Here is a 26,697-nt window from a genome sequence, read left to right as displayed (position 1 = left end):
CTTAAATACTCTTTGGTTTATTTAATATAAACTTACAAATTGTATTTAAATAACCTTATTAAACAATGCTTAAGATCGATTAAAACAATCATTTTTTAGAATACAATAACAGATATTGCTAAAATTCCATGACCACATTTGAACAGATCTCCAAATCAAATAGCCCATTAGATAATCAATTGAAATTTTTAAATGATCAATAACACTTGATAGATACTTTGGACCAAACTACTAAAATATCTATTACGATTGTGTTGTTACGTAAGTACATGATATTGTTTTAGGATGATCACGGTCTACATTTATGTGAATTTTTTTTTAGAGACGGTGACACCCAAAAAAGAGTAGGTCTCTTGTGAGACGGTCTCACGAATTTTTATCTGTAAGACGGGTCACTTATACCGATATTCAGAATAAAGACTGTCTCACATAAGTTTTTTCCCTCGAAAAATTAATTTATTAGAATTCTTCTGCTCTGTCTTCGTCTATGATCTCTTGTAGCTTATGTGGGGGGAACGGAATAGCTCTCAAATCTCTTTACTAGTTTAGTGCTTCATATGCTATAAAACCAGGACTTTTTTAAAAAATATTATTATTTAAAAAACAATTCATTAAAATATTGTAAAATAGAAGATATTGTATAAATATTGCAATCTGTCGGTGTTTGTCCCGGATTCTATTTTTTTTTTTAAAAAAGAAAAACAATGGCACTCACAGATTCTTAGAATCCAAATTCGTGACAGACTGTCACGGATTCTAAGGAATCCATGTAGAATCCGTGTCTTTCCTTTTTAAATAGAAATGCTCTTCTCCTTGAAATAGCGTCTATTCCTTCCATTTCATCTGCCCAAAATATTCCTTCCTCCGATTCATATGCGTAAAATCCATCTTTTCTCCTTCAACCTTGTACTAATATTATTTGTTGATTTTATCATATATTTTCATTCGAAGAGATATCAAGAGGTAATGATTAATTTCGTTGATAATATTATAATTATATATTAAAAAGTAATATTTTTTTTGTGTAATATTTTTTATAATACTTGTCATTTATTTCAGATATTAGCATCGTCCGTTGATATTGTTATAAGTTTCGTATAATTACATTTGAGAAGGTAATTTAAGTAATTTTTTTAATATTTTATTTGTATTATTTATATTGTATTAATGTAATTATAATTTTGTTCACTAACATTATATGATTAAGTATAATTTAGTTAAACAGTATATTTTTAATATTAATCGGGATATTAAAAAATAGTAGGAATATTAAAAAAATAATAAATATAATTTTGTGATTTTTGAAAATATTTCAAGGTTAGTATTTTTAATATAATTAATTTAATTTAATATAAGAATGAGTTAATATTATTGTATCTAATACTAATGAAATTATAAAGTATTTTGTTACGTTTTTTTTAAAAAATTATAAGAATTTATAATATGAAATATTGTTTAGTTACTCTATAACTTTGATCACTTTAATATTATTTATATAATATTATAAATATGTTTATGTTAATACAAAATAATATAAAAAAATAATAATTCTAATTAAAATATTTTTATCCAACTATATATTTTAAAATAACTTACTTAAAACTTTAATATAAGTAAATTATATTAATTTTTATTGTCAAATTAAATTATGTGGTTACGTAACATATTTTTTTATTATAAATACAAACTATGTTTGAATAAATTTATTTTGTAATTAAATTGATTTGACATTATTTATTTTAATAAAATAATAATAATAGTAATTATTTAAGTGATTTTTGAAATTTAAGTCAATATAAGTATATTTTAATATATGTCTAATAAACTAATAATTAAATTTTTTATGATTGTATGACATTATATATTAGTTTTCGCTCCAAACATGGATACTGTGAGAGCTTTACTTTACGTAGGTAGCTATGTGATTATTGAATATGGTAGGGTTAGATATAATATCCCTGCGACTAGGCCAATGAAAATACCACGGTCTATTACATTTTCTCAATTGGTGAACTATGTACATCGCATGGTGGAGATTGACCTATCGAATTCTGCATCAAATTGTCAACGAAATATTTTTATAGTCGTTGTCTCGTTCCATTGAAGAGCATGTCTATATCACAGATGATGATAGTCTACAATTTTTGTTTGATTTGTCGGCACTGGATTGCATGTACTTGTATGTTGATTCATCGCCAGTGTTACAAAACGTAAGTAATTATGATTTTGATGCAGTCATGCCAGTAATAACGCAATGTTTGGGAACCGAATGTTTAAATCAAGCGGGACCTTCTATGTATCACGTCGATGAACAATCAACTCAGACATATTCTGAGATCGACACTGGTCCTCGGGATCACCATATCACGGCTCACACCATATCGACACTGGTTCTATGTAAATGAGATTTTAATCCAGGGGTTTGGGATCATCATATCACGATTCCTTCAGGAGTTGATGTTGCATGGGGTTCAAGTAGAACATGACAATTGGATTTAAATTCATAGGATGATGAAGAGAATACCACAAATGTTAGACATTTCAAATGTTCTACTAGAGTTTCAAATATTCCCACCCCAATTACAGAACACATGAATGAGAAAGACGATTTATTTGCGGACATTTCTCATCATGTCATGAATAGTGATGATGATTTGTATGCTACATCAATTTTACGGAGAAGATGATGACCACGTTGACAACGCAAATTAAGGGACATCGTCGCGTGTCCTGATGTCTGAAACTACCATGACAGAGAACTTTCCTATACACCAGAGAAATATTTACGTGAAATTCCCCAATTTTTCAATGATGTATATGACGAACAAATTCCAAATTCATTTGGTCTTCTTTCAGCATCACGAACAAAATTTTACAATCCTGATAGGCCTGAGCTCGCTGTTAAAATGGTTTTTAAGAGCACAAAAGATTTAATAGCTTCAGTGAAGGATTTTTCTGTTTGGGTTTTGAGACGTGAATATATCGTTTTCAAAAGGTCTCCGATATTTTGGAAGGTCAAATGCAAGAACGAGTCAGAATGTGGCAATTGTGGGTGGGGACTTCGAACATCAATGAAAAAAAAAATAGGCTATCCACGATCACAAAATATGATGATGAACACACATGCATATCTAGCCAAGTGTGTATAGATCACCAAAACCTTGACGTCAACATGATAGCCAATACACTTTTGGGAATCGTGCGATGTGATCTTGCATACGAGATAAAGTATGTGCGAGAAAGTATTAAAGCAAAATATGAGTATGGTATATTGTATGCTAAGGTATGACAGAGTTTGAAGCGTGCGGTGAAGATCGTCTATGGCACTTGGGAAAGCTCTGTAACTTTGCATCCTAAATATATGAGTGCTTTGTTGAATTACAATCCAGGAACTATTGTAGCGTGGAAGCACCTTCGACCGTATGATCAGCCACATAAAATTTTGAACTTTGTATTTTGGACCTTCAAACCGTGTATAGATGGTTTTCTATATTGTCGCAACATAATCGGTATAGACGGTACCCATATGTACACCAAGTATAAACACAAACTACTCATAGCAGTTACTTTGGATGCCAATAATAGGTCTTGCATCTAGCATTTATGCTTGTTGATGAAGAAAATTATGAGTCTTGGCATTTGTTCCTAAGTAATGTTGCACGATATGTTACTAGAGGGTGTAGAGGTGTGTGCCTTATATCTAATAGACACGCGGGTATAACAAGTGCAGTGCAAGATCTCCCCGACTTCAAGCCTCCCGTGGTGTTCATCATTTTTGTTTAAGGCATGTTTGCTCTAATTTAAACGGTAAGTTCAAAAACATTCATTTGAAGGACTTATGTTGGGAAGCAGGGACGCAACACCAAATAGCAAAATTTAATGTCACAATGGAAGCAATAAGAACAAATAATGCAGCAGCTTTCACTTATTTGTCAAACATCCCAAGGGAAAAAATAGTCATTGGCCCACAATGGTGGATGAAGACGAGGGATAATGACGACAAACATGTCTGAGTGTATTAATGATGTGTTGAAAGGGGTTCAATGTCTCCCTATAACTGCATTAGTGGAGTTGACCTTACAGCGATGCGTTCACTATTTCATTCAACGCCGAACCCGAAATAATAAAATGATGGAAAAAAATCAACCATGGACTGATTATGCATACTCTAAATTTGATACGTGGTAAAAAAAATCAATTGAACATCGAGTAATAAATTTAATAAATACATCAAATAGGGAAATAAATTTATAAACCAAAAACAGCAACTACATTGAAATTGTTTTAAACAATTGTTTAATAATCGTTTTAAAAATTTTAAACAATTTTAATGTAGCTACGTTGAAATTATTTTAAACAATTTAAACAATTGTTTATAAAAAAGTAACTATCGGAAATTGTTTTTTAAAATATCAAAAAAATATAAATTGTTTTAAACATAACAAATAATTCGTTTACTAATTGTGTATTAATGAAAATCATAGGTGATTAACTCATACAATTGGTTAATCCAAAATATTTTAATAAAATTCAAATATTATTACAGTCATTCAAACAAGAAAAAATTAATTTTAAAATTATATGATGCTTATCTCATATTGCAAACTCAAAAATATTTCTTTTTCTTTTTTTTTTTAAATAAATTAGAATCCGGGACAGAAACTTACGGATTGCAATATTTTTACATCATCCATTCTACAATATTTTAATGAATTGTTTTTTAAAAAATAATATTTTTTTTAAAAAAGCCTAAAACGAGCAACCCGACTTTGTTCTCTATAAATATACTTAATTATGATACCCCAATCTCTACCAAGGAGACTTTTGCAACTACATTTAAAATTAATCGAGGAAGAAGATGGCATCTCGTCTGCATCAAACCGGTCAACCACTGCCACTAAGTGAAGCTCCCAAGACCGCGAAACAAAAAAATTCAATCCAATAATATCTCTAAATTTACTACCGAAAAGTTCACTCATATTATTTGTGACAATGAAATGATGCACATCCATGTACAGATTTTAGTATGAAATTACAAGGGGAAAAAACGTTACATTTTCTAGTGCTACGGTGAAGAAGTGAATAAAGTTATGAGTACTAGCAGCTAGGGGTGAGCAAGATTTCGGTTAAACCGAATTAACTGCTCGAACCGAGCCATTCGGAAATTCGGTTCGATTATTTCGAAAATTCGGTTTTTAAATTAAAAAAATTCGGTTAATTCGGTTCGGTTATGGTTTTCAAAATTTTGAAATCGGTTAACCAAATTAACCGATATAATAAATACTATTATTTAATAATTTTTTATTATTTATCACTTTATATATATATATATATATATATATATATATATATATATATATTTTAAATTTTTAATTTTAAAATCAACCATAATTCTAATATAATTTTAAACGCTTTTTCGTTTTCACTTCTCTATTCTCCACTCTTGACTTCATCCATCGCCCACCTATCTCTCGTCACTGGTCGAGGCGATGCCCGTCCGTGTTATATTAATTTATAAAAAAACATGTATTAATTGTATTCAAACAAAACTTATACATTTGTGATGTTTGTGATTTTATATTTTTATGCATTTGTGTTACATGTATAATTAAAGTTAAATCACAATTTTTTAAAGCTAATCGGTTAATTTGGTTCGATTTTCATCGATTATGAAAATTAATTTGGTCGATTCGGTTATGGATAAATATTTCGGTTCGATTCGGTTCGGTTAATTTGGTTTGGTCGATAACCGAACCGACCGAATGCTCAAGTAGCAGCAATAGCCAATGACCTAATAGTCTACGCGCACTAATGTCTCGAATTTAAGATTAAGTATTGGGTTTAGACTATTTTAATAAACCAGTCCCCGACCCCAACTAGGATAAAAGTTATGAACAACAATAAAATTATTACTGAATCAGACCATTAAAAAACTGAATTTAACACAAGTCTCGATTTAATATGATAATATTCATTTTTACAAAATTTGATTTAGGACAAATATCGATTTTAGTCGGTATGTATTGGTGTGCGACATTTTTAGTCATGCATGTTTATGCGATCAATTATAATCATGTAATTATGTTCTTTAGATAAATTTTAATTATTTCTCCTCAAAATCATATAATTAAATGACCAATATTATCGCTAAATTTTTGTAAATACATGGTTAAACAAATTTCATGAGATATATATGTATGGTTGACAACATAATTAAAAATTCTAATAATGATATATTGTTTAATTACGTGATTTTGATAATAATGATTAAAATTGATTTAAAAAAAAAAAGAAATAAATACTGTACTGCAGTTGATTGGACGATACATAAAACATAAAAGAAAATTGAAACTGGCAATTCATTTTTATTTAATAAATGTTTATTGTTGTTTTTTCTCGAAGTTACCGCGACTAAAAATGGTAAAAAAGAAGAAGAAGAGATTAGATTAGAGTGAAATGGGCTGCAGTGAAAGTACAAAGTAAGTTAAAAATAGTATTTACCCCTTTTCCATCGACGATTTAGCCGCCCCTTTTCAAGCTCCACACTACCACATAACCAATCTCAACCTGCATCCAACCGCACGGAATAAAACCTCGAGCGACACGGGGCGAGATCCACAGAGGCACCAGAGAATTATTGGCGGGTGAAAATTTCTAATCCCGAACCCTAATTAGCTGATTTTTCAACGTATTGCTGATTTTTGTTTTTACTGTAATGGTGTTGAATGGAAATCAGTTACTAAATTCAGCAATTCACTGTTTTGAATCTTCGCTGTTTCTACACGTAATTTTTGGATGGAGTCTGGATTTTTTTGGAAAAATTGCGTGCTTAAGTTAGCCGATCCATTGTGATTGAAAAGTCTCTCGGGAATGAAAATACAGATGCATGTCTATGTGGAGCCGATTAATAGTTTATTGGTGTGTGCGTGTGAAGAAGAATTATATTTTTTTGGGTGTGCAATACATAATGTTTACTGAAAATTTTGTGGTTCTGGATGTAGGTCGCTGAGACGAGCTGCATAATGACCTCCTCCGTTCATGACCTTGCTGGTAAAGTCGCAATTTAGTTTTTCTCGTTTTATCCTACTGTAGAATTTTATTTATAAGGTTATACGAAACCGCTGAATTGCTTGAAAATGGGAAGTCACGGTAAGAACTTTGGTTTGTCTTGAAAAGACCTCTTAGCTCATTTGTCAATGCTCTTATGAGGTGTTATAACGTGTAACGAATAGAATTCCTTAAAACATTCTTAATCCTTCTGAATATGTCCCATCATTTTGTTTCAAAGAACCCTTTGGACTTTGCGTACATAAGTTCATTGATAGAATTACACTTATAACAATATTGTATAAAATTTTAGAATGTTTCATCAGTGATATTTAACAATCAAAGGTTACCATTTGGATCAAAAAATGTGAAAACGTTGAACCCATAAACCTACAGATTTCTGCTGATGTTTCGGTGATGAATTTTATGTCACTTTGTTCTTCATTTGAAGTTGGGATGCTAAAATCAGTATGTCTTTGTATATAGTTTCCTAAATACATTCTTTTTGTTCAGACATATGGAAGGATAAGCCTGTGTTTTTTTGTTTCTTTTAATATGGGCTTGAATTTCCTCTGTTTTCAATGGATAGTGATAAAGGTACAACATGTATATTGATATCTACAATTTACATCAATCATATCATGAGATTTTGACAAGTTGAATTTTTGTATTGTTTTTTTTTTTTTTGTGATGGAAGATAATATTGTACAGTGTTCTAAAAATCCCCGCCTAGGACCGCCTAGGCGGCGCCTAGGCGTTGGACCGCCTCGATTTTAGGCTAGTCGAAACTTCTAGGCGCCATCATATTAATCGGCCGCCTGGCGCGAAAGCCGCCTAGGCGATTTTACAATTAAAAATCCGGAAGGTTGAACGATTTTACACTTAATTGGAGTACTTTTGAGGGAGTAATTACTTAATTGATTATTCTATACTTATTATTATATATTTTTATATATGTATTCAATATTAATATTTTTTTAATGTAGATCCATACTAAGAAAAGAAATAGACTAGATACCGGAAGGTTGAACAATTTAGTTTATGTTCAATTCAATGCCAAGATCATCAACAAGAAGAGAAGGCAAGAAGAAAAAGGAGTGGATGTTCTACTTGCTAGTGAAGCAAATATGGCACAAGGATGGATTGTTGATGGTGGAGATGAAGATGTTGAGACAAATGTTGAAGATGTAAGGGAACTTCACGAAGAAGAATTTGTATCGAATGAAGAGGAGGAAGAAGCCATGGATTTTGAGTTTGAATCCGATACAGAAGAAGTATTGGAAAAATATGGAGATGAACTAGAAGAGTTAGATGTTTATGTTTAATATCAATATATTATGTTGGAAAAAATGTTGAACAAATTTAATTTTCATTGTACAACGGTTGTAGTAAAGTAGTAAACTGATGTAGATGATTCATATATAAAAATTTATTAATATATATTTATTATTACAATTTTAAATTTTATAATAATATATATTTCATATACAAACATAATACTCATGAACCACTTAATGAATTTAAGATTTAAAAAAAACCGCCTAGGCCCCGCCTAGTCGCTAGGCAGTAGGTAATCGCCCGCCTACCGCCTACCGCTTTTTAGAACACTGATATTGTAGCATCACTCTTTTCCCATTTACGGACTAGTTTATTTATGTAACTATGTTTGGGTTGTCTGATTAGTGTATTGGTTTCAGAGAATGGTGAGGCTGAGGAGCAACAAAAGCTCACAGAATCCCAAATTCAGTCTTCTTCCATGGCTAATGGACATCCTGGTATATCACCGGCAATGCACTATCCCACAACCACTCAAATTGGAGTTGGAAATGTAATTCAATCATTTAATACTGGTTGTTTTCATGTTAGTTTGTAAACTGAAACTTTAGTATCAAGTTCGAATTTTGATTTACAGAACCCTCTGTTTCTTATCTCCTTTATTAGATATCAGATGCTTTCAATTATCTTTCACACAGCTCGTGCTTTCTTTTTGCCCAGATAGTTAATTCTTCGTGGAAATTATGTTATTGAGTTTGCAGGCTGGCTGGTACTTTCCAGTTCTATTATTTCATTAGTTCACCTGAAGAATTATATCTCGCAGGCACAGACAGCTTACCCATATCCAGATCCTTACTATAGAAGTATATTTGCACCCTATGAGACACAACCTTATCCAGCACAGCCTTATCCTTCACATCCTATGGTACGCTAGTGTCCACGTTTTGTTTTAATATTGGCAGACGTTTCTGAAAGTTTGAAATCCGTTCTTTCTCAATTAAGGTCCACCTTCAGTTGATGGGAATTCAGCAGGGTGGTGTTCCTCTACCATCAGGCACAGTTGAGGAGCCTGTCTTCGTCAATGCCAAGCAATATCATGGCATCATGCGGCGTAGACAATCTCGTGCAAAGGCTGAGTCAGAAAATAAACTCATGAAATCTAGGAAGGTATTTTATGGGCATTGTACGTGGTTCTTGCCTGGACCATCATTGTTCAATTTATTATTGATTTCTTCATTCATGTTTTTGATTTAATGAACTAGACTTGCACAGTTGCACTGTTACCAAGTGAGTCATGTTTTTAGACCTTTAAAACCAGGCATCATTTCACTGAACCGGGTGCAAAGCAGCAGTTTCTTTTTGCTCGTAAGGTCCTGTCTCTGAAAAATCTGAACTTAAGATTTACCCATTTGAACAATATTGCAGCCATATTTGCATGAATCTCGGCATTTGCATGCACTGAGGAGAAACAGGGGAACAGGAGGTCGTTTCCAGAAGAAGAATGAGAACCAGCAAAACAGGGAGGAATCGAGTGGTAAATCAAAGAACGACATCAACCTCAACTGTGAAAAGGAAGCCCCTAATTCTTCAGAAAGTGTTTCTTGAAGATAAAGTATAAATGAGGGTCACCCTAAAGATTTCGTGTAGAGGGTTCTGCAACTTCCTTTTTGTTGCATTTGGCAGCACCAGTTAGACGTGTGTGTGTAAATCAAGTTATAGGTTTTTGTAGGGAACTGTGGGATTTCAACGTATCAAGAATTTAAGAATTGCATGGTTACCTTATCAAGTAATGGTGTAACCTGAGTTCTCCTCTCCTTGTTTGATGGAACATTGGCCTGTGTTGATTACTTTATTTCACAATTGAACCTTGCTTTGGAATGTATCAGAAATTCAATGGCGCCAAAAGTGTCCTATAAATTTTCAAGAATCGAGTGATGCTCCAGAGTTCGTATCACGTGCAATTATGTAAAGTGGAAGTATGAGTGACTTATAGTAAGATTTGCAATTGTTGGGTTTGTAACCTTCACTTGTATTCTAAGTATCGAAGATACTCTGAACTAATCTAGCTCTTCGGACTCTTTTCCTTTTCAGCTGGGATGGGAAGGGTTCAGATCATATCGAACTGTTTCTTCCTTTTTCCAAGAAATTCAGCCACAAGTGCACATAAAAACTAACTAAAAACACTCTAAAATAACATTAGACTATTCGAGGGTATGGTTCACACAAGAATTCGTGATTTGCAATTATCATATGTAACTTGGTTTCCATAAAAGTAACTGGCTTAGTTTAGCCATCACCTCTGTCGAAACAGCCAACCAAAGAGAAAACAAGTAAAGGACAAATAAAATACAAAAGGAACTTCAGACGAGAATAGCAAGACCAGACCCTCTTTTATGGGAGGCAGACTGCCTTGTCAACCAGGGGTGATCAAATGGATAGATCACTTCTGAACATGATATAAAGAGATCTCAAACTCAAGAACTGAACTTTGACTCCACAACTTACTATGTTGCTCTCTATGGACAGAGCTGTCATAACTTTTAATAAAAGATTAGATTATTTCACTTGCATGTTTAGCAATATAAATAAAATCTATTCTCCATGTAGAAGAACCTCACAAAACTGAAGATATACAAAGATTTAATCGCCGCATAAGCTCAAAACCATAATCCGAAGAATGAAATCAATATAAAATGCAAGTTCAAAGCACACCACCAAGTAGGAACCAAGGTGCAAAGATCTTGAATATGTTATTCGACAATAATTAAGAATAATTATTTTGAATTACAGAAATTGTTAGCATTTCTTAAAATTTTCAGATTATGAATTAGGGGATTTCCAAATCATTGATATGTATACTTCGAATATTTAATAGTTCGATGCCTTGTAATCATTAAAGATAATTGTTTAAAATTAAAATGCGAATTCTTGATATAAACTTCAAAGTTTGGGCAAAGTTTGAGAAATTATAAAAGTCATACACTTAAATATTAATTTAACGTCATTTAGAACTTAAAAAAATATTCTGTGACTATTTAAATAGAAATGATTGCTTTTAAATATTTTAATTGAATATTGCAACTTTACGAATTTTAACACACAGTTTGATATATATGATTAAGTAAACCTTGGGATAAGATATATTAGTGATAGTAAGACTTAAGATACCGATGACTTAACTACATGTGATATAGTATATAGTGTTTGTTACAGTATGATAACATATGCTGTCAAGTACACATCAATAAAAGAAAAAAATTAAAATCACGCGTAAGTACTACAATGCCCTTGCACATGTTTCGAGTATACGTGTACAGCTCAATTTCTTCTTTAATGAACTGGTTTGCAGTCAAGCACATTTCCATTTTCAAATCCCTTCTTAAGACTTGCACGTCACCTTCTATTTCTCGTTCCCCTTCAACCATTAACTCATCTCAGCCAGCACAATCAACAATTGTGCCGAAGAAAACGGTGGCGTCCGAACTTAAGATACGTATTTATGTTTCATTTTTTCGCATCATTTTTGTTGGTCGTTCAGGTTTTTAAGCTGATGTCTTTGTTAGAAATCTTGTAGCATTTTCAGCTTCTTTAATTCGAAGTGATTTTTTCATCAGGTCATTTCATTTTTTTTGGTGAAAAATTGCTACCCACCGTACTCAATTTTGTTTTTCGAACTTTGTTTTAGGGATCACATAATTTAGATGATATTGTTAATTTTGTTGTTAGATTGTTAATTTCTTGTTAACTTATGTTAATCGGACGGATGTTTACGAGCAATGATAGTTTTATAGCATCTTCGATGTTAAGAATCATGTTTATTTTAGTCGAAGTTATTTACTGCTTAATGTCATCAATGAGTGTAATGAGAGAAATTCATTTTTGTTTACATCTCATGCTTCGCATATTTTTGTTGGATTCATGTTTGTAGAACATTTACTATGCAGTTTGTTATGGACCTACGAAATCCACCCCAATGTCAGTGCGGGAATGGGATAATGCTTCTAAGGCAGGCGGGAGAATTTGCTACACGTCCCAGGAAGCATTACTACATCTGTCCGGCATCTTTGAAGCATCCAAACAAATTTATCTGGTATGATGAATACCATGGACTCCATAGCATGCCTAATCTGGAGCCAACTTTTAACGGAAGTGTGTCAAGTGGTGCGCCATCGACCAACTTTGGTAATAGAAAAAACGTGCACACTCAGCCTCCCTTCAATGAGTCGTCAAACCAAGCTGAGTCATCGACATCGAATATCGACCACAAGTCAATCTCGCCCTCAAACCTTCCCAAACATGTCCAACCAGCCACGAAATTAACTGAAGAGCAAATATGTTCTAGATTTGGTAGTGATACTTAATTATTATACATCGACATTGCAAGGTTATCTCTCCACAAATCCCAAGTTGGGGAAGACTCGATATTGTCAATAAATTCCTCTTCAGCAGTTTCTGTTGTGACATTAATTACTTCATCAACCCCTTCTAGTGGGTCTTCAGGCATTTCAAGACGGATGAAATTATGTAACATCATACATGCCAATATGATATGGTTTTGAACTTGCAAAGGATAAAATGTCGGACTCCGTAGTACTGCCCACCGTCTCTTTAATAGACCAAATGCTCTTTCAATTACATTACGTGCACGACAATGTTTTGAGTTGAAATACTCTTTGAAGTTTTGTGGACCTCTAGCTCCAACTGCCCAGTCGTCCATATGGTACCTTGTTCTCCTGTAAGGTGTTAAGAATCCATCGACGTTTGCATAACCATTATCACATAGATAGTAGCATCCTGTAAAGTTTTGCCAAAGTTAGGAAAGATTTGGAGTGTGCTACACACATGTTATAAGGTAGAAGTAACACAAAATTTAAAATATATAATTTGTGGTCCTTTCGTATTATGCACCAATTAACATGATAGAGTATTATAATGAAAAATAATTCAAACCTCGCGGAACTTTTAGACCATCCTCTCGGTGAATTGCATCTCTAAGAACCCTAGCATCTGCCGCCGATCCTTCCCACCCTGTTAGTGCATAAATGAAATTCATGTTACGGTCACACACTGCCAATACGTTAACAGCTGTTGTTCCTTTCCTTGTTCTGTATCTTGGCTTGTCTTTATTAGGTACTTGAACATTGACGTAGGTACCGTTCAATGCTCCAAGACAACCCTACAAAGTTTGTGAAAATACACGACGACAATTCAAATAGATAACGACAGTGAGTGTAGTTTGAAAACAGAGGAAAGGACCTGTAGGGACCAAGTGTTTAATAAATGTTTATATCATTGTACCTTGAAAAATTTCCAAGCTTTGTTCGAGCAGTCTTCGGTCGCTGGATCTGGCTTCACGAGAAGTAATGGGTGTAGTTTCAAAACACATCTTAGCACTTGGTGGAAATGAGTGCTGACAGTATGCCCACTACGTAGGTAGTCATGGCCAATTACCCTATTTTTCTTGTGATGTGCTAAAATAGACAAAAACATGGCAACCTTTTCCTCAACTCGTATATACCTAGATTCCACTAGGCCACCGACATGGGTTAGGAGATATCATAGACGTACAAATGCATTACGAGTCATTCACAAATTAACAATACATTGGACATCTCCTATGTCAATGATCCTACGTAAGTGGTTCACTTGAGCATTTATTCTTTCAGGATCATCATGCCTTACACGTCTTCTATGTGGCCTACGCTTTCTTTTAGTTAAACATTTGGCGTAGTAACGCGACACAATGGTCAGGAACACAAAGGAAGCTATAAGAATTTGTTTCAACACTAGCAACTCTTGTGTGTATCCATCTTCTTCACCCATGACACATAGATGTCTGTCACGTCATAAATTTTGTAGATAATACATATGAATGTCCAAATCTGAGTAATCATGCAGTAACATATTGAAGAAGTCGAAGTACACATCTGCAGTAATGAAAATCTAAACAGACCGTCGAGGTTAAGGATGGGGAACATAAGAAATAACACCACTGGTTGGAGATTAATGATGCAGAAGATTAAGAAAAAAATACAGAAAAATAAGAAAAGATTGCAAGTGAGAGCATGGACTTTGAATTCAAGACAAATATATCACAAACAAACAAAAAAAGAACAAATCGTAGCTTTGACAGTAGGTTTTTCCTGTAAAATTTTAGATGTTCACCTCTACTTTTGAAGAGAAATGGTGTATTTCGACAACGCCTTCTTCAAAAGCGTATCGCTCGGTCAACCCTTTTCTCAGAAAGCGATTGAAACTTCTTCTTGGCTCACAGTTTTTATACTTCTTTTTTCCCCATTCTTTCTTCTGCCGCAGATTTCTTGTTCCCGAAAGACCTTCCTCATGTAGGGTTCTTTCCTTATTTTAATATGTTTATTTTTAACTCAGTACAATTAATGAGGGCAGTATGGGGAAATTAATTGAAAATCAAGAACACTCTACAAGCCGTGAGAACACATCTCAAGTGGGTGGTGTGATATCTTGTACTAAGATTTCAATATTTAATATTGGGCCCATGGACATGTTATCTTTATAAATAAGTCAAAGGAACAATGGATGAGAGAGTATGTGTGATCTTATCCTTATCTCATCCACCGAGACAAACAGGGCCTAAGTGTATAAATAGTTGGAAACTTAGTTGAATTTAAATTATTTATAAGTTTTATATGATTATAAGAACATTTAAATTAATATTCAGATGATTTGTTTGAATAACATGTTCAGGATTTTCTTGAAGATTTAAATTACTGATAAATTAGTTGAGGTACGTAGAGATTAATTATTTTCATGATGTCTGACAAAGACATATGATGATCCTATGTATGATTTATTTACTATTTGTTGATTTATGTGGTATTATACGTTGTGTTGCATATTATCAGTTGGTAATTGATGTGCAAATAAAATAAAATATTTTTTTTGCTCACACACATTTTTATTTTAGTTAAATACATCAATACCATTGAACATATCATATTGATTTTATCTGTTATTGAGATCCAATTATATTTCGATTGAGATCCGTTATATGTATATGATATGATATTACGTCATGAAAATGTTTGGTAACCTCGATTCGGTTCGATTTAGGTAGTTGTTGGCTTCGAGGCTGGACCATATCCCAGGCACGGTTTGCTAAGCCATAGACCGGCTCGAGCATATTATGTATAATTGTTGATATCGATAATTTGACTCTCGATATCCTGATATCTTTGCACCTATTCATGCATTGCATTCATGCATGAATATATGTCACATATCGTGGTTTTTTGATACTGGTACTAGGGTTTTTGACCCCAAAAAGGGTTGTATTGTCTTTTCTGTGTGGACATGACATGTGATACACGTTGTTCAACCTCATGTGCTCGAGAGAAAACATCAGAAATTACCAGAGCTCTTTGATAATAGACTCAATTATATTTAGGTACTACGTAGTGTTATCGTCTAAATATTATATGTATATATTTGGAATATTGTATTATATTATTATCGAGTCTTGTCAGCTCTATGATATTTTTATTTTGTAAATATCATGATTGTATCTGGTCATTACTTGTTTATTGTTATGTTTATTGATGACATATGTTGTTTATTTTGAATATTTGGTTTTTTAATATATCATATTTATAAGAAAATTATGTGGAAATGCAAATTTTTAACTCAGTTGTCCACTATTTACTTATTAATCATGATAACATCTTAATAAATCGTGATTTGGAGGTATTAACATCACAATTGCAAAGAAAATAAATTGCAAGTTTCTCGGGATTTCCCATCCACCCCCCGTGGTCAAAACACCATTTTTATTCTACCAAAAGTTTAGTTCCGACATCTTTAGGGGCTAAATCAAGCTTCTAGCACAGCGTACGTCGGAACAAAACTTGCGATTTTAGAAAATACAAAGATGAATTTAATTTTTTTTTTCTGAAGTAAAAAATTAATATTGCCAGACTTGCAACTATTTCCCACTAAAAATACACTCCAAATTCAAAATACCACCATTCCTCAATGAAAGAAACAGAAGAATCAAAAAACCCAAGGACATTGAAACACAGTTCGGAGATATATAACAAACCTTCAAACTCGTAAAGAAACAAAATTAAATAAATAAATGTGATATAGCTAAGAAATCGACGCTCTCCGTGCAGTCACGTGCCAGCGTTGATTCGCTGAATCCAAAGAGACCGCATGTCCCGTTTCTTGTTGCGGCGGTCTTTGTACGAATACTGAAGCGCCTTCTCCACCCTTTCTATCGCCATCCTCATGCAGTTCTTCGCTCTTGTTCATTTTGCCTTCAAGAATTTACAGTTCCCTTCTTCCTGGAGCAATGTAGAGTGGCGACTGACTATCACAGTATAAGCTCATGGCTGGCGAATGCAGTGACACCCAAACTTGAAAGCAAAGCTTTGAGCCATTTCAACTCTGAAGTGACTGCGGCCATGGAGCGATACTCGGCTTCTGCAGAAGACCGGGACACCGTATGTTGTTTCTTGGTTTTCCAAGAAATCGGAGAGGATCCGAGAAACACTATCCAACCAGTAAGAGACCGTCTAGTCAAAGGACACGTAGCCCAATCTGAATCACACCAACCTGTTAGAGATAACTCACAATTGGTACGAAGAAGAATGCCTTGACCCGGACACCCTTTTAAGTAACGGACCGTACGGAGCGCCGCATCCTAATGATCCTGACTAGGGTGTTGCATAAACTGAGCCAAGATATGAACTGTATAAACCAATTCAGTACGGGTGGAGGATAAGTAAATGAGACGACCCACAAGTCGTCTATACCTGTCAGGATCAGCGAGCAAAGGGCCTTTGGCGAGAGCCAATGTGTGATTCTGCTCAATTGGAAAGCCAACGGGACGTGACCCCAATAAGCCAGTTTCAGCAATAATATCAAGAGTGTATTTTCGTTGACACAAGAAGATGCCCTCAGAATTACGAGCAACCTCAATACCAAGAAAATACTTTAGGACACCCAAATCTTTCATATGGAAACACTCATGCAAATATGCCTTGAAATGGTCAATAGCGGAAGCATCATTACCAGAAATGATGAGATCATCAACATACACAAGAACATTAAGTTGAACCGATCCCCGATGTAGAGTAAACAGAGAATAATCTGAATAAGACTGAAGGAAACCATAGGTTTTCAAAGAAGCAGCTAGCTTAGCAAACCAACACCACGGAGCCTGTCGTAGACTATACAAAGACTTCTTAAGACGACACACTAAGCCAGGAGTGCGAACGTTGAAGCCAGGAGGAAGTTTCATGTAAACTTCTTCATCAAGATCACCATGCAGAAACACATTATGAACATCCATCTGATGCAAAGCCCAATTCTTGACCGCTGCAACTGCTAAGAAGGCACGAACAGTGACATTTTCGCAACTGGAGCAAAAGTTTCGTTATAATCAGCCCCCTCAATTTGACGATTGCCGAAAACAACCAGACGGGCCTTAAAACGCTCTATTTGCCCATCTGCATGGTATTTAATTTTGTATACCCATTTAGAACCAAGAGCCTTTTTATGAGGAGGCAAAACTGTCATTTCCCAAGTGCCATTAGATTCTAAAGCAGCAATTTCTTTCTGCATAGCCTCGCGCCAACCTTCATGTTGCATAGCTTCTTTAAAAGAACGAGGCTCAATGCCCTCAGTGATAGCTGCAAGGAAAGCACGGTGTCGTGGAGAAAATTTATTACAATTCACATAATGTGCTATAATATAGGATAAGAAGTACCTGAGGAGCTAGTAGAAGACGATGAACACTCAGATGGACTCGAAGTTTGAACAGTGTGGGTAACAAAGTCACGAAGAAGAACAGAGGGACGCTTATCCCGCAACCCGCGCCCCAAGGCATCGGCACATGCAGGAGGAGACGAAAGTGCAGGGGGCACGAGAGGCAATGTGGGTTCCAATACAGTATCAGTCCCAATCGCAGGGGCTGCGGGGTCATCAACCAAAACAGGCTCCAAGTCATCCAAAAGATCAACATCAATCCCCACATTAGAATCAGGCGGCGACGAGGAAGAAGCGGGCACTTGAGAAGTAGAGACAGTCTGGTAGGGAAATTCATTTTCATGAAACTTTACATCTCTGGAAACAAAGATGTCACCTGTCTGAATGTCATACAGTTTCCACCCTTTCTTCCCATGTGGATAACCAATAAAAACACACTTCCTACTTCGAGGAGCAAATTTATTACCTTTGGCCTTTTGATTGTGTGCAAAAGCTAAACATCCAAAAACCTTAAGTGCATCAAAATCAGGTGCCTTGCCAAAGAGAATTTCAAAAGGAGTTTTATTTTGGAGCAAGCCAGACAGAGTTCTGTTAATGAGATACACCGCACCAAGCACACATTCCCCCCAAAAGGTAATATGAAGATTGCCTTGAAACATCAAATCACGACCCACATTAAGAATATGTTGATGTTTGCGTTCCACACGACCATTTTGTTGAGGAGTCCCAACGCATTATGTTTGAAAAATAATGCCATGTGTATCAAAATAATCCAACATACATTTAAACTCCGTACCATTGTCACTTCGTATTAATTTGACATGTGTTTCAAACTGGCGGGCAATCATAGAAAGAAACGAACAAAAAACTTGATAAACTTGTGTTTTTGAACGCAATAAATAAACCCATCACATGCTTTATTCAATTTCTTTCTAGATGTACTGGAAGAAATAGCCGGAACTAACTTGACTACTCTATCTGACGGATGCCCCAGACGACGATGCCACAACTCAAAATCCGAAATCTCTGGAACCGTTACCACACACACTGTAGGAATCCGCCGAAAATAATAGAGTCCATCCTTACGTTCACCGGCTCCAATCACACTCCCCGAGCGTAGGTCCTGTATAGCACATAAAGAAGCAGTAAATTGTAAAAGACATTTAGAATCATCAATTAGTTGTGACACCGAGATTAAGTTGAAATGGAACTGTGGTACAAATAAAACATTCTCAAGTATCAACCCATTAGTCAACAAAACGCGGCCAGCCTTAGTAGCAATGGCATGCGCGCCGTTAGGTAACCCAACAGAACATTGTGGAATATGATGAGTGTCTGTCAAACATGATTCAGTGCCAGTAACATGGTGAGAAGCACCAGTATCAATAATCCAGGAAAAGGAAGAGAGTTCACCCATCATCTGATCATGCTGGCGAGTATTTATCATATTTAATAAAATCTGAACCTGTTCCGGTTTTAAATCATGCATAGAGAGGCCGGGAGACTCATGAGATGAATCCACTGAATCGCTCCCCCCACCTGCCACATCATTGGAGGTCACGACCATGGCAGCCGCGGCTTTGGGTCGACCACGAGGAGCATTTGGAGGAGCCGCAAGAGGTGGTTGTGCGTTGGGCCATGCACGGCCTTGGACTCCAAGGTTCCGATCTTCCCACCAATCCGGATATCCATGAATTTTGAAACAAGAATCGTTATCATGACCCGGTCGCTTACAAGCAGAGCAATACAATTTGGATTTATCAAGACGGGTAAAACGAGCCTTGGGTTGTGCAGTTTGGAGAGCAAACGCATGGATTTCCTCATTGTCCGCTCTATCTCGAGCAGTACCCCGAGACTTTTCTTCCTGTAGGCATGCTTGATACACACGATCGAGATCAGGTAAAGGAGAGGTGGACAACAAATTCGAGCGTACAGTTGCATATAACTCATCGTTAATGCCAATGAGAAATTGATGGAGTTTCTCCTCCTCCCGATCCGCAGTGAATCGACCAGCAACATCACAGGTACAATTACCACATTCACACGCATGGAGAGGCTTGAGACGATCCAATTCATCATACAATCCCATCAAACGAGTATAATAATCATCAATAGACATATTCGAAATTTGCCTACAGTTGGTAATATCGGCCCTCAATTGTTGAAGACGAGGACCGTTGGCCACGCAAAAACGCTTCTCAAGATAATCCCAAAGGCGTTTTGCTTCATCATGAAAAGAAATGGAGGCGGCCAATTTCGGATCAAGAGTCCGCATGATCCATGAGACAAGCATAGAATTGACAGTGTCCCAATCGAGTTGTTTCTTCTTCTCCGTCGGTTTGGTGATTGTCCCATCAACAAACACAAACTTTCGACGAGCTTTCAAAGACAGCTTAATTGCACGAGCCCAGACAATATAATTTTCAGTAGAGAGGATCACGTGGGTGATCATATTTCCAGGTTGATCTCCAGACCCAAGATAATAGGGAGAGTTGGGATCGATTTTGCCATCGTCGGCCATGATGAGAAGAATCGGAGAAAGAGGCTGAGTATGATGGCTGAAGAAATCGAAAAGGAGGAAAAAAATTGATAAGAGCTTGCTAGGCTGTTAGGGCTCTGATACCATGATAGAATTGGTATTCCTTGCTCTTATTCATTCACCCGTCGGTAATATATATAATCTTACAAACCAAAATTATAGGCTAATATTATGGCTACAATTCAGAGATATATATATACAGAATATACATATTCTAGAAATAGAAGATTATTGAGATATTGTAATCTTAATATCTTTGTACGAATACTGAAGCGCCTTCTCCACCCTTTCTCTCGCCATCCTCATGCAGTTCTTCGCTCTTGTTCATTTTGCCTTCAAGAATTTACAGTTCCCTTCTTCCTGGAGCACTTGTCATTTTATTGCGATGCTATATATTGCAGTTTGGCCCTTCAGATAATAGCTTATTGCATATTGAACGCTTTAACTTTTTGATGGCCCAATTGTGGATCGCATGAGGCCCCGTAAAGTCCAGTAGATGCTTATAATGGGCCATCCAGTTGGCAGTTTCATTAGTGGGCAACAATTCTAATTTGATTAAGTTATGGGCTATATTGCGATTTTTATAAATATCCGGGGACGTCAGAAAACCCTACCGCTAAACCTCAGTTCTGTGGATCGACTATAAAATTTTTACTTCACCCCCGAAGCCATCAACGTAGGAGCATTCAAGATTTTGGCTGCTGCAACACATACAAGCATCCTCTATCACGAGCCATGAAGGGCAAGCATTTGAAGAAGAAGAAACCTTTGGACCAGCAGAACAAGGGCAAGATTAGCAATAAGAAGCAGTTCTCCGTTACACGGGATCCATTTTTCGAAGATTCTGATCCGAAGCGGCGCCGTAAGTTTCGCAATGGAGGTGACGAAAACATTGAAAGCAGTGATGATGAAGGAGAAGCACTTGATTCGGATGGTGATAGGGGGCGAGCGGAGGAGATGGAAGAAGAGATAGAGGAGACGCCGGCGGAGAAGAGGAAGCGGTTGGCGTACGCAATCTTGGAGAAAAGGAGAAAAGTAGAAGAAGATGTATTGGAGGACGGGGAGGAAGCTCGTACGGAGAGGGAGGGAGAGAGGGATTCACTTATTGCGAAGCTTTTGCAGCAGGAGCAGCTGGAAGAGAGCGGCCGCCTCCGCAGAGCTATTGGGGCAAGGTATTCTTGTTACTGTACGTTTTGTATTCTGAAAGTTTGAGTTTTTCCTAAGTAGTCGTTGACACATTTATTGGTGTTGTTGCTGGAATGCTAGCGGAAGATTTAGTTACCTAGCATTAGATTTGGGACACTAATGATTTAGCCAAATACACGAGTTTCTACTGAAGTATCATAGATGAATTTGTTATCTCATGTTTTCTCTTGTCTTTTGAGTGGTAGAGTGATTGGAATTCGATGCCGGTGTATTTTGTGACGGGGACCTAAAAATTAGATTTTCAGGAGATATCTTAGTTTGAGATATTTCTGTTACGTTATTTTTAAGTTTTTTAGTTTTAGATATTTCTATTTGCCACTATTAATTTTTTAAGCACGGGCGAAAGTCAATAGCTGATTGGTTTCCTGTCAGATTCCTAAATTTAAGTTCATGCATACAAATCTGTGTTTCGCTACGAAAGTTATCCAACTTTGTGATCTGTGTTGGGGACCTAGACTATCCAACAGGAGCCCGTTGCTCTTGGCATGTCAACTTATTCAAATTACATGCTTTTGCTCCTCGGATCGTCACATGGATCGGGTTAGTTGAAATTCCAATGCCAGTGCCAGTGTAATGAAACATTTTTTTCATTTGATCAATTTCTTTTTACTGGCGAGAGAATGCTGATGCTGAGTGTTTCTACGCCAGGCTCTCTGGGACAAGATAGTTCAGATATTGAATAGGCTAGTCGCGATGGCATGTTTCTATGAATCTGAGCAATTTTTGTCCTGTCTACATGGCTAGGATATTGTATTCTCATCTTGCTCGCCATCTCTCCGTATGCAAAAGCCACGACTACTGCCTAGTGCCTTTATATATGCTTATGTGCAAGTGTACATGATGATAAACTTCCATTTAATTCTTTTAATGTCATGTCTGCCAAATGTAATTGATATGTGTATGTTAATTTGCAGGGTTCAAAAGCCAGAACCAAGTGTGGGATTCCGGCTTCTTGTAAAACACCAGCAACCTGTTACTGCTGTGGCTCTATCTGAGGATGACTCGAGAGGATTTTCAGCTTCCAAAAATGGTACCATTGAACATTGGGATATTATTAATGGGAAAACTGAAAAGTATACCTGGCCTAGTGATGAAGTTCTAAAGTCTCATGGCGTAAAAGACCCACAAGGTCGAGCTACTAAGCATAGTAAACACGTTTTAGCACTGGCTATTAGCTCTGATGGGCGGTATTTGGCTAGTGGAGGCTTAGATCGACATGTTCATTTGTGGGACGTGCGCACACGAGAGCATATTCAGGTATTTTTAGATGATCCCGTCCTAAATGTTCAAATTTTAGCACATTACTTGAAGGAAATTTGGGTTATATTTGCTTTAGTTTCTGAGAGAGAATTTATTTCTAGCAGATATCATTTTATGCGAGAATATGCTGAGTTAATGATGTCATTTGAGGTTTATATTGTTTTTCTAAAGTTAGATGGTATCTTTAAACCTTTGAAGTACAGTTTAAAATATTAGACTACAAGTGTAGTAATATGGTAATAGAGCATTTCTAGGGACTGGTGTATTGTGATTTAAAAGTAATTATTATGTTGGGAGATGTAAAATGTGTGAAGTTATGTTTTGGGAGAAGAAAGACTGTAACATTTGGTTTCACTTATTAGAATTTGAAAAGGGGGGGGGGGGGGGGGCGGGGGGGGGCGCTGGAACATGTGACAAAAAAATACCTTAGATATTTCTCCACAATCATTGTTTGTACGTATTGACTTTCCTTTAGAGCCTGTGGATTATTAGTTCTTCTATTTCGGCGTTCTGGTAACAAAACTTGTTATTCCGTTTTTAAAAGATCACCATCTTTTAACAAGTTAATGAATTTTATGGATGTTGATTATTCACTATCAGTGTAGCTCAGACACATGTTTTTCTGTTTCTATTTCTTAACAGAATATTCCACTGAAATACTTAAGTTGTAATTTATTGGCATATCTCACCAATTTCATCATTTGCAGGCTTTTCCAGGACACAAAGGACCTGTCTCTTGCTTAACATTTAGACAGGGGTCTTCAGAACTCTTTTCTGGTTCATTTGATAGATCTTTAAAAATTTGGAATGCAGAAGATAGAACTTACATAAACACATTGTTTGGACACCAAAGTGAGGTGTTAACAATTGACAGCTTGAGGAAAGAACGTGTATTGACTGTTGGACGTGACCGGACCATGCACTTGTGGAAGGTAATATCAAGTCTTTTGGTAAGAGATAGAAACAATAGTGAGAACGATCTTATCTTGGGCTTGTGGAAAAGGTTGAGTGCTGCATACTTTCTTTCTTGTGATGACATTGCCTTGCAAACTTTGCACATTTGAATAAAAAGGGACAAAATTCACAGAGTCTATAGTTAATAAAAAATAAGAGATGCAATTTAGACACATTTATTCCCTGCTTTCAGACATGAAGCCATAGTGGCCATTCTGAAATTGTGAGAAATTTTGAATATTTCTATTGCTTCCTTAATCATTGCTTACACTTTAAACCTGGCTGTGGTTTCATTTCAAGTTCATTAGACTTATAAGTGGAGATTTAAGTTTATTCTTATCATTTGATTGTCTTTCCTATGGTATATGGAAAATAGGTTCCGGAGGAATCACAATTAATATTTCGGGCTTCTGCGTCTTCCCTTGAATGCTGCTGCTTTATTAGTAATGATGAATTCCTGTCTGGTTCCGATGATGGAAGCATCGAGCATTGGAATGTACTGCGCAAGAAGCCTGTTCATATCGTAAAAAATGCTCATACCTCAAGTACTGTTCCCAGTTATGAAAATAATGGACTATCAAATGGCCATAAAGGCAAGTAATCTTTCAATACCATTCATCTCAATGTTCAAAACTTCGTGTTTCTAATCAGTTGTGTGGTTATAGTATGAGACGCATTTACAAAGTCCCTCATTGCAATTGGTCTTCTGCAGAAAACAATGCCCTAGATTTAGAGAAAAGTGGTTCCACAGCTCTTTCTTGGATTAATTCAATCACTGTATGCAGAAACAGTGATCTTGCTGCTTCGGGAGCTGGGAATGGTTTGGTACGGCTTTGGAAAATTGAGAACGAATCCAAAGGCATATCTCCTTTGTTTGAGCTCCCCCTGGTGTGTATTATTGTGTCCTGTTGTGACTATATTGCAATCTTATATCTATTAATTTGTCATTGTTAACTTTTGTTTTTTATTTGATGTGAATATGTGATTCACATGGATATCACTTGAACAACTTATATCTAACAGTTTAAAAGTTGCCTCTCCTTTCCATCTTCAAATTTTAGTGTCTTTGGATATAATTTATGCCTGGTGTTGGTGTTTAATTTGATTTCTTTATTCTCGTTGTGTGCTTATGATGCGTGATACATGCATGCTGAGGGTGCCACGGGCGTTTGAATATTTAAAATTGCTTGTCTTTGTTGTCTGAACCCTCGTAAGACCTTCAACTTGGCACTGTAGTATTGTGCTTGTTTTCATGGGTAGAATTTTTATATTTTATATGCTTGAACCTAAAACTCTAAAGTAGTAGTAGTTACTCGTTTCATACTACAAATCTATTTCATCTTTAACCGTAGATTCATCATTTTTGGTATCCTGTTGAATGTTGGCTCCTTGGGGCTTGATTATCCAACATCAATTAACTTGTTGCTATTGCTGTTTATCCTATATCTCAATATATGGCAGGTCGGATTTGTAAATTCTCTGACTTTTGCAAAATCTGGAAAATTTCTCATTGCCGGAGTTGGGCAGGTGATGCATTCTCTTCTCTTTATGCAGCAAAGCTATACGAAGTTCTCTTTAAAAAGCTACTATGGAACCTGAATTGTAGCCAGACTTTGGTTTATCATGATAGCTGATAGTTGCTCCAATTATCTAACGTCGAAGTGTGTCTTCTTTGGACAGGAACCACGGTTAGGTAGGTGGGGACGTATTTCTGCCGCTAGAAATGGAGTTTCAGTACACCCGCTCGTGCTTTCATGACGGCAATTCAAAATTTGAAATCTCGCTTGATTACACTATAACCAAAAAGGGGTGTTTTTTACCCTTGTTGATTGTGATGTTCCGAGTATTTGGGAGTTACTTATCCAACTACCAATTTTGATCTCATCAGCCTAAGTTCTGAAAAAAAAAAAGATCACGATAACTGGTGTGATTGGCTTCGAAAATTTACCTCTTGATCACACCAAGTGGGCGATTTTGTATTGGTCAGTCATTCGTCTCCGAGGAGAGCATTTTCATACCGGCAAGTTGTGGGCCGATCAAGTTCGTCTCCAATGGCTTATTGTCTCCAAAGGGTGAAGTTCTTTACCCCTAATCATTTGTTTTCAGTTCATTTTACATCAGCCAAGTAATCGGTAATCTGAGTTTATCATTATTCGGAAGAAGCATTGAACCAAACACCACCACGGGTACAGCCTGAAGCTGTACTTAAATTTTGTTTCGTTAATTTGTGTAGATTGTATAAGTAACATATGATGGGATGAAATAAATTTTTATCTATATTATTTTTCAATTGACTTGTTTGCGTCGCGGGTAGTTATTATGTACGTATTTTGATGTTATATATTAGTTGACAAAGAAATGCGATGCTCGTGTATAATAAGTTTTTTTATTTTTTTTTGAAAAAGTGTATAATAAGTTATTATGATTATTTTTGAAATAATAATGTCAACAAATCGTAAGTTCATTTTCGATCTCGCAAAACTTTTTCGAATCTAAGACAATATGTATTCGATTTATACCATGTTGAATCTAGTAACGAAGAAATTGCGTAAGATGTTGATTCAGTGTAGATATATTAGGATGAACTTTGCTATCGAGAGTTTGTTATTTTAAATACTAATTGTTATTTTATTTAATTAATTATTAAATTTAAAAAATATTAGCATTTGATT

General features: G+C 35.7%; 2 protein-coding genes across 5 annotated transcripts; both read left to right on the top strand.

Moving 5' to 3' along the window:
* Positions 1–6,493: 6,493 nt before the first annotated feature.
* LOC142534585 (nuclear transcription factor Y subunit A-7-like) lies at positions 6,494–10,220 on the top strand. 4 transcript variants are annotated; one of them, XM_075641462.1, is made up of 6 exons: positions 6,494–6,644; positions 7,002–7,050; positions 8,745–8,875; positions 9,146–9,247; positions 9,325–9,489; positions 9,748–10,220. In XM_075641462.1, exons 2-6 carry the CDS (start codon positions 7,023–7,025, stop codon positions 9,925–9,927), a joined length of 606 nt encoding a protein of 201 aa, XP_075497577.1. In that variant the 5' UTR covers positions 6,494–6,644; positions 7,002–7,022; the 3' UTR covers positions 9,928–10,220. The 4 variants fall into 4 exon arrangements, with proteins under 4 accessions (XP_075497577.1, XP_075497583.1, XP_075497566.1 ...); XM_075641468.1 differs by lacking the exon at positions 6,494–6,644 and adding an exon at positions 6,651–6,833; XM_075641451.1 differs by lacking the exon at positions 6,494–6,644 and adding an exon at positions 6,651–6,918.
* A 10,969-nt stretch (positions 10,221–21,189) lies between these two features.
* On the top strand, positions 21,190–26,357 carry LOC142534577 (U3 snoRNP-associated protein-like EMB2271). The gene is made up of 7 exons (XM_075641442.1): positions 21,190–21,777; positions 22,726–23,068; positions 23,779–24,003; positions 24,402–24,618; positions 24,738–24,913; positions 25,487–25,552; positions 25,706–26,357. The coding sequence occupies exons 1-7, from the start codon at positions 21,341–21,343 to the stop codon at positions 25,781–25,783; spliced, it is 1,542 nt and encodes a 513-aa protein (XP_075497557.1). The 5' UTR covers positions 21,190–21,340; the 3' UTR covers positions 25,784–26,357.
* Positions 26,358–26,697: the final 340 nt, after the last annotated feature.

The sequence above is a fragment of the Primulina tabacum genome, chromosome 2, assembly GCF_025594145.1.
Source record: "Primulina tabacum isolate GXHZ01 chromosome 2, ASM2559414v2, whole genome shotgun sequence".
Taxonomy (NCBI): Eukaryota; Viridiplantae; Streptophyta; class Magnoliopsida; order Lamiales; family Gesneriaceae; genus Primulina; species Primulina tabacum.
Note: the sequence above shows the minus strand (reverse complement) of the source record. Positions and strands in the feature narration are given on the sequence as shown.